The 15,711-nt window shown below is 40.4% G+C and overlaps 1 protein-coding gene across 4 annotated transcripts in view; it reads left to right on the top strand.

Moving 5' to 3' along the window:
• ephb2b (eph receptor B2b) overlaps window positions 1-15,711 on the top strand; it is a 124,752-nt gene that overhangs the window by 92,369 nt on the left and 16,672 nt on the right. For all 4 annotated transcript variants that reach the window (XM_067586511.1, XM_067586509.1, XM_067586510.1 and 1 more), the window contains exons 6-7: window positions 13,261-13,385; window positions 14,738-14,900. In XM_067586511.1, coding sequence (XP_067442612.1) covers window positions 13,261-13,385; window positions 14,738-14,900 — 288 coding nt within the window. The remainder of the gene's footprint in view (window positions 1-13,260; window positions 13,386-14,737; window positions 14,901-15,711) is intronic.

The following is a 15,711-nucleotide window of genomic DNA, read 5'->3' as shown; positions in this document are numbered from 1 at the left end:
TTGAGAGCAGGTTAGCTGCTGTCTCTCCTCTTCATCTACTGTTCAGTGCTTAGAGCTCTGTACTCATCCACCCACTTGGTTGTAGTGTTACATTAGAAACATTTTAAAAACAGTAGTACATAGTAAGCGTAGTATATAGTCCTATATTGTTTATCTATATGTATGTATGAGTTACCGGTAAGCTAAAACTCTACTTCAATGATTAGCGAGAGGCCAGTATTTCAGTATGTTCTGAGCCCTAATAAAAAACAGGTTCCCTTGGTGGGTGGGGTAACTTTTTAATCTTTAGGATCTTCTATAAATATACCTCAAAATCTCCTTCAGTGTCTCCTTTGTTACCACTGGAGCTTTGCATGTGTTTCACTATGTGATTGTGGTTGAAGTCGGCCGCATCCCTAATTATTTCAACGAGGCAGCATTGATTTGCTGTTTAATTGTCTCTATGAAACGCATCATTTGCCGTGCCAAGCTTTGCTCCCCCCAGCACTGATGAGCGTGGGGGGATACAGGCTGGGCTTTATCTTTGCACTGGCTTTGCATCCTATTGGCAACATGCGTAAGTGCCTGTCATCTCTCATCATCCATCCCCCTGCACTGAGGCCAGTCTTCTATGACTGAGCTACCTAAAGCACTGTGTTACTGTGCTTTTGCTACAGTGGACATATCAGGTTTTGTTTAACTACACACTCTCACTCTCTCATTACTTTCCTCCGGAATTCCTAACTGTCTAGATGCCCACATGGAAGCAGTCAAATAGGGAGGATATACAAGTTGGAAGAACACATTTAAAAGATTTCTTCTCTTAAATTGACCTTTTGTAGCAAGCTTCAATGTTTACAGAAATCTGTTTGTGTAAAAGCTCCATAAAGTACTCAGTTACAATGCTGAAACTCTAAGTCACACTAAAATGGAGGCCTTCATTCAAACGGCGACCTCTTTTTATTGTCTGTTTTGATTTGAGTCACTGGTGTGGTGGGTTAATGAGGGCCTGTGAGTGCAGTTAAGCGTTGTAATGAGGCCCCTGCCCCACTCTTTCTCACTGGACCACAATAAGTCTGCCATCCCAACCCTTGGCTTCTCTGCTTCCCCTGCCGAGGGGTCCTGGCGGAAATTGGGGGGCTCTGCGCCCTCTCCACTGAAGTGCCCGTCACTTTGGATTAGGCAGCAAGAGCTCCCGTCACAGGGAGCTGTGAAAAGAACTAAACTCTTGCTTGCCACCGCTCCACCCTCGCACCTTCCCCCATCACCCTGCAAAACCAGGCTCACTCCCGGGACACGGGATTGCAGTTTTGTGGTGCTATGCTACAGGGCTGGGGTCACAGGGACCAGGAGCACATAATTGCATCTGGTTTGTGAGGCTTGGAGGTTACATAAACATCATGTCACCCCTAATTACCTCAGCCAGTTCTGTGCCTCCCTGTTACACTGAGAATGAGAGCTTGAGATGAAGAAAAACAAAAAAAAACAAAGTAAATTTTATGTACATACATGTGTGTTAATCAGTCATTTAGTAAGCTTGTATTAAGCCAGGAGGCTGGAGTGTTCCATGAAAGCAACAAATAAGTAAATTGAAAGTGAGTGGCGTGAAAGTGTGCCTCATTTCTTGCGTGGCTGTCTTGCGTCCTCATCTATGACTTGTTGGTGTGAAGGGTGAGGGCAAGGAGGGGGAGAGTGGTGTGAGATGTGAGCAAAACTTCTCACTCTCCATACCCAATCAAGCACCCACCACACTCTATTACCCACAGAGCTTATCCTCCCACCCTGTAGGTGGTTGGCGACAGTTCCTCTGTGATAAAGGACGTTATTGCCTTGGAAAGTGCAGCGCTTGATTACACACTGTAATGCCACACAAAAGGAGATGCCGTGCTGAATGGCGTTTGAGTCCGTTTTATAAGCATATGACTAATTCTCTAAAACTCGCATTGTGTAGAATCCGCAGAGACCTTGAAATGCACCTCCAAGTGCTTTTATTATAATGAGTCACAAGTAAGCCATCTACTTTGGCTTTCCTCTGTCTATAAAATGCTACTCTTTGCATGACGTTAAATTAGTGGAGGGAGTGAGACACAGAGTTGCAAATCTGATGCTTTCTGTCAGGGACTGAGGGTGAACACCATAGAGTGTCTGGGTGTCTGGGTGTCACAGTGATTTAACTGGGTCTGATAGGTGAGAGCAGTGATAAGACCAGTCTCACATACAGTAGACGTATGGTAACACCATGGGCGGAGGGGTCAAATATAAATGTGTTATTGCATTGGCACATTACAAGCATCTATCGTTATGCAGTCGTTGAGTTTTGAAATACTCGACTAAATGTTCTGGCATTGCGGTGATCCTTGACAAGTGATCCTACTTTAAAGAAGAGGATGGATGGATTTTAAATGGATTTCATTTACAGCACTTTAATCCAAAGTGTGGCCTAATGCCATATTTGTGTCATGAGTTTCCGTCTTGTAAATAGCGTTAACATCAACATCCCAATTGTAATTACAAATGGGAAGATATTTCCGAAAGCTCTGATATGTCCAACTTGGCACTTAATACTACGGAGGTGGCTGATTACCGAACAAAAACAGGAGGAAAGAGCTCGGGATTGATCGCCCAACCCTGTGATTAGTGGACGACCCGCTCTACTTCCTGAGCTCTAGCCACTGTCCAAAAATTTGCTCAGCTTTCACTGGAAATGACTGAAATGAGCTCATTTCATAGCCTTTACTTTTTTGAAGCTCACTTACTTGTTTTTGACTATAAGAGAGCAAATTACTGTATTTTTGACGTATTTGAAAAGTAAGCTTTTGTCGCTCATCTTAACATTAAGAGGGTTTTTTGTGTCAGTTAATAAGTTATATGGTTAAACAAATAAGAGAATCTAAAGTTATTTAATTTATGTATTTTTATGATCATAGTTTGTTAAATAGGTCACCCTCTCTGTGGTGATGTATGAAATGGGTTTTTTGTTGTTGATAATGTTGTATTTATGATGTTGGTGGAGATAATCTGCTCTACCAGTAAGATTATGGGTGTACATATGTGCCCTTACGTAACCTAAGCAGATGGTTGGTTCCGGTCAGGTGAGGCTGAGAAGGTAAAAGGCTGGAGTCACTGCTCTATTGTAGAAGAAGAATAGGTATAACAATGAGATTTAAATCAGTTAAGTAAAACAGCTAGAGTGCCTCTCTTTCTGAGAGGTGCTTCAAGAAGTACCCGAGTATGTACATCATCTCAGAGCACGTATTTACCATATCAGACCAATTTCCACTCTGTTCTTTTATGTTTTCCCTCCTCCTTCCCTTCGTTCTCTCTATCCCTTTACCTTAGTTGGCCTAAATTCATTGTTGTATGAAGAGAAAATTGTTACTGAAACCGCATTCCCACCATGAAGTTTAATCAAATGTTTCTGACAGCCGAGAGGCTGTATGTGATTTTGTACTAATAGACTTCACAGTATTACATCCTGCCATTCTGTCTTTACACAGCCTGAGACACATGGCTGGATAGACAGGCTGCAAACACACAAAAACACACACAGTACATATTTTTATGTATCCACATGCTGCACACATATGTCAGCCAGTGTTTGATTTCAGGTCAGCACTCCCAAGCCTGTGATTAAGCTGCCAATAATATTCAAATGGAATGGTTCTGATTAAGGAAGGCTTAGGTGGAAGTTGCGGTCATTGCTATATGTAATTCATTTGTGTATTAAGCTTCTTTTATGGCTTACAAAATAATTGATATACACATAATGACACTGTATACAGGCTAGACTGTTGCTTTAAATTATGAAGACACAAATAAATAATAGCTAACTAAAATATAACTGGGAGTTATTTGCTAGCTTTATACTGTAGAGCTGCTGCATCATCGATTTCAATGCACAGAAGAGAGATTATCACCTGCCTGAATGCAAACTATCATTATATTCTGAGAATTCAGCATTGCACAACAGATAAATTAGATCTCTATGTACCCTGTGTGTATGCCATACTGCAGTCTGTAGTAGCTGGGTATATTAGATTCCAGAGGACATATTTGTTTAGGCATTTCATTAACTCAAGGTGAGCTGCGGCGTCTGCTGCTAATGCTGTGGAGAAGCAGAGGGACTCAATTGGTTTCTTATCAGGTGAACTGGCTGATTGTGGAAGTGAACCACATTACTCAGAGGATGGGGGTGCATAATTTTCATATGGTCTAGGGAAGATTTATGACTTAATATTGTCCAAATTGCCCAGGTCTATTGTAACTAGGCTACCAGGGACTTTGCTGCTCCACTGGGCCATGGTGTGAAAAGCACTGGTGCAGAGCCAGGTGGGACTGCCAGAATGTGCCGGTGCACTAGCCAGCCAAATCTGGCCATAGGGCAGGGTCCCCAGTTAAAAAAAGTAGGGAATCTATTTAGTCCAATTCATGTGACATGGCTTTTTTGGTTGATTATCTATACTTATCGTCTCTGTTGTCATTTTAAGTGATTTCATAGATCACAGAACTTGTTATGAGCTAGTCAGTGCATAAAATTAATCTTTACACAACAGTGCACGTTATTATGAACTGGTAGAAATTTCTTTTATGAAAATTTCTTAAAAATTTGTCTGTTTTAGTAGGCAATGTCCTAATAAATAATAAACTTAAAATCCAGCTTAAGGAATGGTTGTTAACTTATTACATGAAGTCATTGACATGTTAAATAGGAAGTAAGGTAAGAATATATAATATATATAATAGTATATTGCATTTTCACAACAAAACAGCAATTGCTCGAAGCAATAGCTCAGCTTTCAATATGTGAGAACGAAAAATAAACAGGCTGAGAGACAGAGAGTCAGACAGGGACCACCAGTATACATGGCGTGCAGTGTGACAGTGACAGAAGGTGTTAAGAAGGGCACATATGGTGGGTGCCAGTGTAGGTCAGCCAGGCAGACAGACAGGAGGCCTCAGTGTGCACCTGGAGCTCAGTACTGACAGAGCCTTGAGAGAGGGCTGCTCTGGTAGTCAGCCAGCCAGCCACACATACACCACATTCATGCTACTGTTGATACCGAGCAACCTGTTTACAAAGATAGATTCAGGCAGGCACTGCAGCAGAGAGAGTGAGATTAGCTTTGTGATAAAATGTGTGGTAAGCAGCCTTCAGGGTTGACAGTTAAGTTCATCAGATGACTTTAAATAACCTATGCATGCGATATGAATTTAATTATAACTTCCCAGAAGAGAATTAGCACATGGATTGTCAAAATTAGTTAATCGATCTTGTTCATAAATCATTCAGTAGCCATGTGTTTTTTATGGGTACATTATATGGATCTTTTCCTCCAAGATGTGATCTGTAGGTTTTAGCCTGTGCAAAGAAGAGAGGAATAGGGAATGCACATCGCCTGCATATAAATCTAGGTTAAAAGGCCACAATCTTTTGGCCCAGTGGGCTGTAAAAGACAACATAATGTGAATGTACAATTAATTCTTGTTGAGTGCATTAGCTATACACTAAAATGCCTGAATAATTGACCAGGCTTTAATGCAGACATTTATTTACTTTTTACATCGCAGAGAAGGACGATAGTGATAATTAAAGATAAATAAATAAATAAAGGTGATGCAGCAAAAAGGGGTCATGATCCAATCAGCACTATGTTTTTGTATTAATCTATATATAAACTCTAGGAGTTAACTTCACCAATTAAGAAAATGGATATTCTGTATGATAAACTCAGTGGCTCTCCCCTTTCCATTCCTCTTTAGCCTTTCTCTTCTCTCTTCTTCTTTCTCTCCCTTTCTCTTTGCCAAACACACTCTGAAGTTCAAATTCCTGTGGTGACATATAAGTATTCCTTTTAAGGCAGCAGCAAAACAGAGTTGTCATTGTCTGAGCGACCGTCTTGCCGCTGTCTGGAGTCTCTGGTCTGAGCACGACGAGCTGTTTCCCCCCTGCTTCTACTCAGATGTCACTAATACCTCTCATTTTTTAATGTAGCCTCAATTCACTCACACAGATCATGCGATCTGCATCCACCATCATGCTCTTGAAGGTTTTATGTGTAAATTGGGGTCAGGAACTTTATAAGCGGAGATGATCTTTTATAATCCTTGCTTTTGTGTGCCACTCATTGCAGAAACCTCATACTGTGTAGATAAGCATGATTTCAATGTTAAGCCAAAAGTCAAAGCTTTGCATTGAAATAGAACTACAGCAGATGTGCTGGATGCAATTTCCACATCTTGTGTGTTGTAAGAATGAAGCCACTCCATGGATAGGAACTGGTCAGACAAGCAGCTTCCTGTATATGATTTTTTTGTTTAATGTGAATGAGTATGAATCAGGGCATTGCTTAAAATAATAGTCAAATAATGGGCATGTAGTTCCACATTTCCCAAGAGAGCTCCATTTTAGAGAAAGCCAAACTCACTGTTCATATGGATTTTAGATTTACTTTTATATTGTAGATGTACCTCTCAGTATTTGAACCCAGGACATTATTCATGAACTGTTTTTCACACACTCTTATGCATTAGCACATATTCTCATTTTTAAATTTTTCTCATTTTGTTGCAATGGCCGTTGTGATGTTAACATGAACTGAATCATGTCCATTCATAAAACACCTTCCTGAAACAGCTATTCAACTCTGTTCTGCTCACGTAAGCATTCTTCTGTTTTTGCACTACCGACGTAGCTATTAACTTGATAAAACAAAATATTTTTGCATGCCACTGACCAAATCAGAGAAAAAGAAGGCTGCAGCCCACACCAGTCTTTCCAACATTGTAGAATATTGACATGCATTCTGCGGTTTGTGGAGTTTTTCTCCACGCAGATGCCAGTTTAGAAGTTGTTTAAATGCAGAAAAGCAGCTTGCTGATTAAACAGAGTCCAGTTTCCCCCAGAGCTCTGTGAGTCAAAACCCTCATTCCACATCCCTGTGGTGGACAGCTCAAATATTGTGTCTGTTCAGCCCAAATCAGCCCCAAGTGACTTAAGGACCACAGCAGATCCGTAAATGTTTGTAAAATACAGAGGTTTTAAATTGAATCTTATTGCTACAATATACCTTAAATGTTTCATATAGCACCAGATATGGCAATTTTGTCCAGGTTAGGGTCCTTTGGGAGAATGGTGAAGAAATAAGGAAACAATTTTCTGATTATTTCTAAATGGCTTTTAGAGAACATGTAAAATGTTTTCTGTGTTAAAGGAACCTCTTCAAGAACTAGAACCATGGACCCAGGACCATGTTTGACTTTTTTTTTCATTCGGTTCAGTTTTATTGGTATTCACATCATTCTAGTATATTAATAAAATACAACATATTACACTTTGTCAGTGATAGAATGATAAAGTCCTAAGAATAAGAATTATTTCCATTATTTACTGGTGTTTTCACAGTCCACCAACATTTAGGACAAAATGGAGATAGTCATTCAATACTGTGGATGTTCTTGTAGGATGCTTTAGCTGCTTCAAGACCGTCCACCAAATTCCAGGATTCACTTGAACTACTGAAGAACCATTTTGATTTTTATGGAAGCCCTTATATTGTTAACTTTTCTAACAACAACAGTGAATTTGTTAACACAAACAATAATGTTTTTAAAGCTCAAAGTGTCTCAAATGGTCAAGTATCACTGACTTTTTTTCAGCACAACCCACCAACAGAGAATCTCTAAGAAATGATTTGACTTTTTTTTGATTGTATGATGGTTAGCTCAGCAGTGGTGAAAGAATCATCTCCCAATTTCCTCCACAGCATTGTCCCCACACATACTTATCTGGGTTGTATCTCTGTCTGCAGATTTGCCGGGTTGGCTTAGATTTAAACCCTAACCTCTGCAAGCATCTGAAAACTCTTCAAGCCCCTGAAGTGCCTATTTTAGAATTAGCTTATGGTGTGTATATGAGTGTATTATAGTCCCCAATCTTTTCCAGTGCAGATGGTTTAAAGCTTGATGAACTGAAATCTCACTTTTGTAGCTTTACTGCACTGGAAAATCTTTATAGATGTAAAACCCACAATCCTTTGCAGCTGGGGAAACAGGGCAGGCTGCCAGCATGCTAAAAGTACATGCAAATATGGGCCTCTCCCTTTAAGACGGCTCGATGCGATGCTCATAAATGGACGGCAGTCGGAGAGAGTGGAGCAGTGGCAGCCTGTTTGAGAGGCTGTCTGGTAGAGGACCAGCTGGTTTGGGCCCTTTGGGAGAGATTGCGATGTGGGGAAACCGATTTTTACAATGAAAAGGAAAAGGGATTTACGAGCCCTGACCTGTTCTCGCTACCTCCCCCATCTTCCCCAAATCATAGCATTGCTCCCTGCACTAGAACGTCTAATCAAATCAGAGCCACATGGTCACAGAGCCTTAAACATATACTTTCTAAGAAGCGTATGATTCATGTGCCAGCAAATGTTGAAGATTTTTTTTATTTTTTTTTCTGCGCTTCGTTGTTTGTTGGACTGATACAGAGCCGAAGCAAAAGGTATCAAGCACGAGGTGGAGTTGTCTCCTGCTGTCCATAAAATAAGTCAGCTGCAGGAAATAAAAGCCATTATTTTGATTGGTGTGATCATTCCACCCCCTGTCCCTTCAAACATGGCTCTATCTAGGAGTTACTGTAGGTGTCTTTAAGTCCTAGAGCATCTGCAGGACCCTCCACTCCTGGAGGTTTGTCCGATGAGGGTGTTTTAGCCATGGAGACCCATGACTGAGCCCCCTCCTGCCAACCATCCACAATGGTCTCACCTTGTTTAATGAAGATGCCAATCACCCAGCATTCCTGAGCAAAGGACATGGTTGTAGAGTGGAAAAGCCCACCAAAAGAGTGTGGCAGAATAAAAGATAACAGATATAAATTTTATGCGAATGGGACTGGTGAAAGCCTCATTTCTGTGCACGCGTTCGCAGAAGCATGCCCCATTAAATCGGCTTAGGTTTAAGTGAGTGGAAGATCCCTGTAAACTCCATCTTTAATTGATTAGCGTAGTTACTAGGTGTTCAAACATAACAGTAAAACATCTATTAGAGATGTTGAGCAAAACAGCGCCTTTGTATTCTCTGTAGCTGGGCCAAGGCCAGAGCGTCATGCTAGAATAGACTCCAAAGCGCTGTCTTTCATATCAGGCTGAGTAATAATGTGGGGTCTGAAACCCAATTCAGCTGGGGCTTCCCATCCTTTCACAATTAAGCAATGTGATATACAACCTTGAAAGTTTCAAGTGGACCTCTTAGGCCCTGGTATATTCACTATTTAATTTAATTTCTCACTCTGATTATCTCTGAGCTATTTGCAGGCTTGGATATATTTGAGATCAAAACATTTAAACACAATCTGTTCATAATGGAAGTGTTTTAAAATATATTCCAACACTGTGAATCGCATTAAGGGAAATTTAACACCTTGTATTTAACATTAGTGGTCATCATCATTAATGTATTTCAGGTTTTGCGAATAAGATGTTTTATCACTAGCGTCGCTCATGGCTGAGACTCCTCTATCTCTCTCTTACTCCTCTGTGGGAAATTGGAAACTCACAAAATACTTCTGTTAGAGACATATTCATCAAGGCCATTTATCTTTCCAAATCAGCCATCTAATTTAATTATATAACTCACAATCCCTGTCTTTGTCATTATAAACGCTTCATTAGTTTTAAGAACATGAATAGAGCATTCATTGAGAAAACCTATAAATAAAGCATACAGTGAAAGTTGAGCTCATCCACTTTGAAGAAACTGATCTGACTTGACAGTTTTTGATGAGTTGGCTCAGTATAGGAGTATATAAATGACTGGGAAACTTTCTTACATCTTTGTTTTCCATTTCTAATTGTCTTTAATGGGGTGGAATCCACATGATTTAAAAATAATTATTGTAATAACAAAGAAAATGGCTTAAAACAACTAAAACATGTATTTAGTGGCATAACTCAGTGAGAGATGTTGACACAATGAAAAATATAAGTAAGAAATGAAAGAAAAGTAATGAAAGTATTTACCGAACTCTTTAAATGATAGATTAACTTGGGGAAAAAATTCTAGGTGCACTTGAAGATTTGGAATACAATGGAGACTTGTAGATTTGGAGTACATAAATTAGATGTACGAAAATGGCTTTCATATGTGGATCGGTGCTGTAGGCCGTACTGCAATGAAACGTTGACTTGGCATACTACTACATTCCACAGTCAATTGGTGGAACGTCAGTTTAGCTTGAAATGCATGTACTGAATTTACTTGAAATACAGGAACACAGCTGGATTGCTATTTTCTCTACAAGCCAAATGTTTCAACACTTTATGTTTTTTTCTCTCTGTATTTACCCTCGCACTAACAGTCATGTCTTCCTTTAATTTAATCTCAGTTTGTTTTCTGTTACACCGCCCTTTATCGGTTTCTTCAGCCCAGACATGGCGACTGCCACCCCGCTGTCTGGAAGTTGTCCTTTAGTAGAAGAAAACCACAGTGTTCTCCTCCAACAGCTTTTCATGTTGGCATGTGTCCATCCTCTGTACATGAATACATGAGCTGCCTTTGTTTCTGTGGCCCTGTATCAGGTTACTAGGCATGGCTGTGTGTGTGTTTAATGGAAATGCTATGCAGGAAAAGGCCATGTGGCAGTCTTGAATATATGTACATCCGTAATGGGATACTCGTGAGTTCCCCTTAGAGTAACTGTTTGCCTTATTAGGCTGTCGTCTTGTGACTGCAAACAAATGGGTGAGTACAGTGAGATGGGAGAGATTCCCGGGACCGGTGTCCTGACTGGATACTGTATACATTACTGTACCTCCGGCTCCAGGAAAGGGACATGATGTATGTACGCTGCAGAGTCACAAGCCGTCATGGTGTAAGTGCTTCACTGAGATGAAATACAGACCATCTATTTATTATCTGCTGGCAGCAGCACATGAGGACATACTCAGTCCATTGACCATCACTGTTTATATGAGAGATCATAATTTGCTGCCTCAGATAGATGCTTCTGTTTGGGTCAGAGGGCATGCAAGGCTTGGCTGATTAGCTGATGAGAGTGAGTAAGGTTATAAAAGGGACTTTTTATCATTGGCTCTGAGTCACTGTGGTCACTTATGAACCATATTCTCCTCCCTGCTTCAGGACAATGTTCAGAAAGACATGTCTACTGTCTGTTACTCAGTTGTAGAATTTCTTTGAACAAACAGTAACAAAACAGATGCATTGTACAGAAGATGTAAAAACCACACACATGCAGCAATCTTAGATTACAGAGGCGTGGTTGTTGTAGTTTTCCAGTCAGTGGATTTTCCATAGAGAACGCGTGCCGATGGAGAGACTTCTGTGTTTATTGCTGGGACTCAGGGGAGCCACTGTGCTGCTGGCTGAGGGCTGTGTGTGTGTGTGCTGCACGGGCCTGAAGGGGATGAGCGTGGGGCTTGTTGTCCATAAATCTTTCCCAGCACCCCGCCTGTTCTGACCCACACCCAGCCTACCCTTTCACGCATACACACAGAGGCTCATAGAGACCTGCAGGCCTTGCCAGGCTCCCCAGACAGAGCTTTTTATCTTCAGCTTCTCTTAGCTTTACACTGACCTACGGCACCCTGAACTAATCTTAATGGTTGTTGGAGGACTTGAGTTGATCACACCCCCCTGACCTCATGGTTGTACTAAAAAGAATGTACAATGTTTTAGGTCGTCGGGTTATGCAAGACTATAGTAGACCACCCATGCTGTAACAAGTGATTTACTAAGAGGTCTTAAAATGGTGTTTTCTTGAAAATTAATGAAAAAAAATGGAGTGAAATTATTACACTTTTTATATTTTTCTGTTATGTGACACCATGAGAAACCTTTGAGATATTATCACTTTCAAGAAAATGCAATAATATTAGAATATTATACCACCTGATTTTTCACAAAATAAAGACTGAATAGAAGATTAATGTTGGGTTAAATGGCTTTTTAAGATGAATATGATATTTGCAGGGGGCACACTGCACATACTGTGTGATTATACTATAGCAAAAGTCGAAAACTTTTCTGGCTTTTCTTGAAGAACCATGCCATGTGTTTTTTTTTAATTAGTTTTAGCTTCATGTACATTTACTACAAACCATTCATTAAAGTGTACCATACCTTTTTATTCAGATTTTACTGAAATGAACATTTGTTTCTGTTCATTTTAGAACGCTACAAAAATCTATTTGCAGAGAAACTCGCTTGAGAAAGTTAATTTGTCGCAGTCAACAGTTAGTCATCTTAATGTTTTTTTTGGTTGAGTTGCAATATCAGTGTGTGGTCCTGCAGTTGTGGGAAAGAACCAGTTCTAAGTTTAAATTGTTGGAAGTCGGCTTCTGAACAACATCACGTTAGAAAATCTAATTTAGAAGGCAAAAAAACAATGAGGTGGCAAAAAAGTGCAGTGCCAATGTCACTGCTTGTTGCATCGAAAAGTTTGCCGTTCATCAGTTGTCTCTGAAACCTTAAAATGTTATAACATTCAGAGTTTTCAAAAACCCACGTCAATTATACTGTCACCTTGAAAAATAAATAAGTGTCATCCCTATCAAATGTAGGTTTTAAAATGGTGATTTTCATACATTTTTGAGATTCACGGAAAACCAATGTGTGCCTGGAAGGTAAGGCAATAATCTAAAAATTGGATTTGGAAAAATTGTTGACAGTAATTTAAAACACATGCAATTTGTAGCATGGAAAATCACTGCTATGGTCCTTTAAACTGTCATCTACAAGGAAATATGCATAAACTAAACTAAACAAAATAAAATTAGAATGTGGAGGACAAAAAAGCTTCACAAAAGGATGTTGTGTAGCATTTTTGTGGCTCTTATGATTCACGCTATTTGTTTATTTAGTTCATGTGGCCGACAAAATGGGCTTACTTCATGTCATACGTTCTGCACCCACAGCGCTCTCTGGTCTGGCGATTTTTAAAAAGATTTATTTGCAGAAGGTGGTCTGTTATCAGCAGTATGACAAGCGCAAATTAATCACAGGAAAATCACATTTCATAGTGGGAAGTCCCATAAGGCAGGCCTGTGTGGTTTAGCCAGTGTTGTAACTTGCCAACCTACAGTGCACGTCTAGCCATGAGGCTCTCTAAAAGGAGACTGCAGTATATTACATAGTCTTTATGGCAGTAAATAGTACACCTTTGCAAAACCCAGTGTTTGGCTGCCAGGTTAAAAATGCTTTAAAATGCTCTGTGCATGTCAAGTTAGTAGTGATTGATTTGCCTCATCCTTAACACACTCTTTTGTCTCTTCACAGCTCCATCCACTGTATCTATAATGCACCAGGTCAGTCGTACAGTGGACAGCATCACTCTGTCCTGGTCCCAGCCTGACCAGCCGAATGGAGTCATCCTGGACTATGAACTACAGTATTATGAGAAGGTAGGATTGATGTAGCAACATATTCTTCCCCCAAGCCCTCACTGATCCGTATAAATATATGTTCTGCTTCGCTTTCTCCATATCCAGCTAATAAATTATGCACTAATGGTAAAAACTGACTCTTTATTTAGTTGTACATTTAAACACTCCACCCATATCTCCACCCGTTCATTTGCATAACAGCACATCCTAGGAGGCAAGTAGACAAAGCTTCTGAACATTGCTTAGAACTTCTGCTCATTCTCTTTCAATTATAATCACGGTCAGTCACTGGGAAAGGAAACCGCGCTCAGCCCTGCAGTAGAGCCACTGGGGATTGATACGCAGAGACTTGTGGTTGAAACAATGGTGCGCTGACTGCTGTAAAAATAGTATTTATGGGGCAAGCTCCTCCGGATCAGCATACTTTCTCACAAGAGCACTTGCAGTCACAAATATGCGTTGATTCAAGCACAGTGATCACTTTAATGCTTTAAGCCATTCGCAGACACACAGAAACAATCGCGTAGATCTACATATGCGTATACGCACATACACACAACATTTATCAAGCTTTCGTCTACATGCTGAGCTGTTCCACTTTTGAGTATAATTCCCTTTTCTGACACTGCTGGAGAGAGCTGTCAAAACAATTGTCCCGGCCCCTGCTGTGGCTCAGAAGTGTGTGCTGAGCAGTGGGTTGAAGGGAGCAGCTAAAAGAGTCTCAGTCTCCACTCTCAGACCTGTCAGCATTCTGGAGAGGAGTATGGCAGTGAAATACAGCTCTGATCATCAGAAGGCATGGCTCAGAAAAGCCGCCTGACCTGAAACTGCCACCAAATCTACCTTCTTAACTGCAGCTGCTGGGTGACTGCCTTTTTCAGTCCTGCTGCTTTATCAAACATGCCTGCTGCTTTTTTGTGGTAGCAAAATATTCAAATGAGTTCTATTGTGGTGGATGTTTGTAAAATACATGTAGAGATGAGTATCACTGTTTTCTTTCTGTGCCGTTTCTGCTCCCGATTTTTCAGGTTCGGTTTAAGATTTAAACTGTACATGTTGGAGAGAAACATTATGTGGTGTATTTTTGCTTAGTACAGTATCAAGACATTTACACTATTATTTGCCTAAAAGTAGCTGCTAATCAAGTCGAAATCAAAACGATTTTGATATCTTTTGAGGTCTTAAAATCACTATACTAAAACTCAGTGTTGTGCTCACTAATACCATAATATCATTTGTCCTCCAACGTCCTCTTAAATCTTAACATAGTATGTAATTTATTCACGTGGCATTTCATAATTGTTAGCCTTCACAATTGGACTGTAATTACTAATGTGCACAAATTTAACATGTTGTTTTTCTTCTCCCAGGACCAATCAGAATATAACTCCACCACTGTCAGGAGCCAGACCAACACAGTGGTCATCCGTGGCCTCAAGCCAGGAAGCATCTACGTGTTCCAGGTCCGGGCCCGCACCGTCGCTGGGTTTGGACGCTACAGTGGCAAACTGTACTTCCAGACCATGACTGAGGGTGAGAATTCAGCCAATGTTCACCAAAGCACGCAGAGCTGTTACCACCTATCATGCGTGGCACACCGACACGCCATGCACCATAGAATGGGTACAGACAGCTTTGGGAATGAGAAGGAATAATGTTGTGGAGTAAACAACACAAGTACTGTGAAATCAGATTAGTGGGACTTGAAATCGTGTTCTTAAATTTCATCATGTATTTCTCAGTATTAGGAAATATCTCACATTATGTACATAATGATTGAATTATTCCCATTTTTACATTTCAGTTTTACTTCCTCTATGTGCTACACAGATTTCCTCCATTCAAACAAACATATCTTTTTGCAGAAGAAGGCTTTTTGCCAATTGCCACCATACGGCTTTAAGTCAAGGATGAGGTCGAAGTCTTATCTTTGTACTATGACATGACTGGGAGAAGAGGGAACATTCAGTAAACATCAGTCATGTAGGTTAACGTTAGAGCCAAGGCCTGGGTTTTCCCCTCTGAACATCTCATTTCCTTCAGCCTGCTATGCCCAGGGCCATCATTAGCCTGAACTTTCATACAAACATCCCTGATGCTGCCACAGGCACAGATCACAGCACTAAAGATACTGAACTGACTCATAACTGTAAATACTGAGTAAACTGAGAATACATGAGGCTCATTGTTTACAGTTTTTCACCGAAAAATATTTTCTTAAAGAAAGGTAGATCAGTTCGTTCTGATTTTGCCCCAGATTGTGTGTCCCTATGCACCCATAAAGTTGTTTCCTGCTGCAAGAATACACTGATTACCATAGTAAAAAGTAAACAATGTCCTTTTA

This window comes from Thunnus thynnus, chromosome 4 (assembly GCF_963924715.1).
Source record: "Thunnus thynnus chromosome 4, fThuThy2.1, whole genome shotgun sequence".
NCBI classification, from domain to species: Eukaryota; Metazoa; Chordata; class Actinopteri; order Scombriformes; family Scombridae; genus Thunnus; species Thunnus thynnus.
The sequence above is the reverse complement of the archived record's forward strand: the minus strand, read 5'-3'. Positions and strand labels throughout refer to the sequence as shown.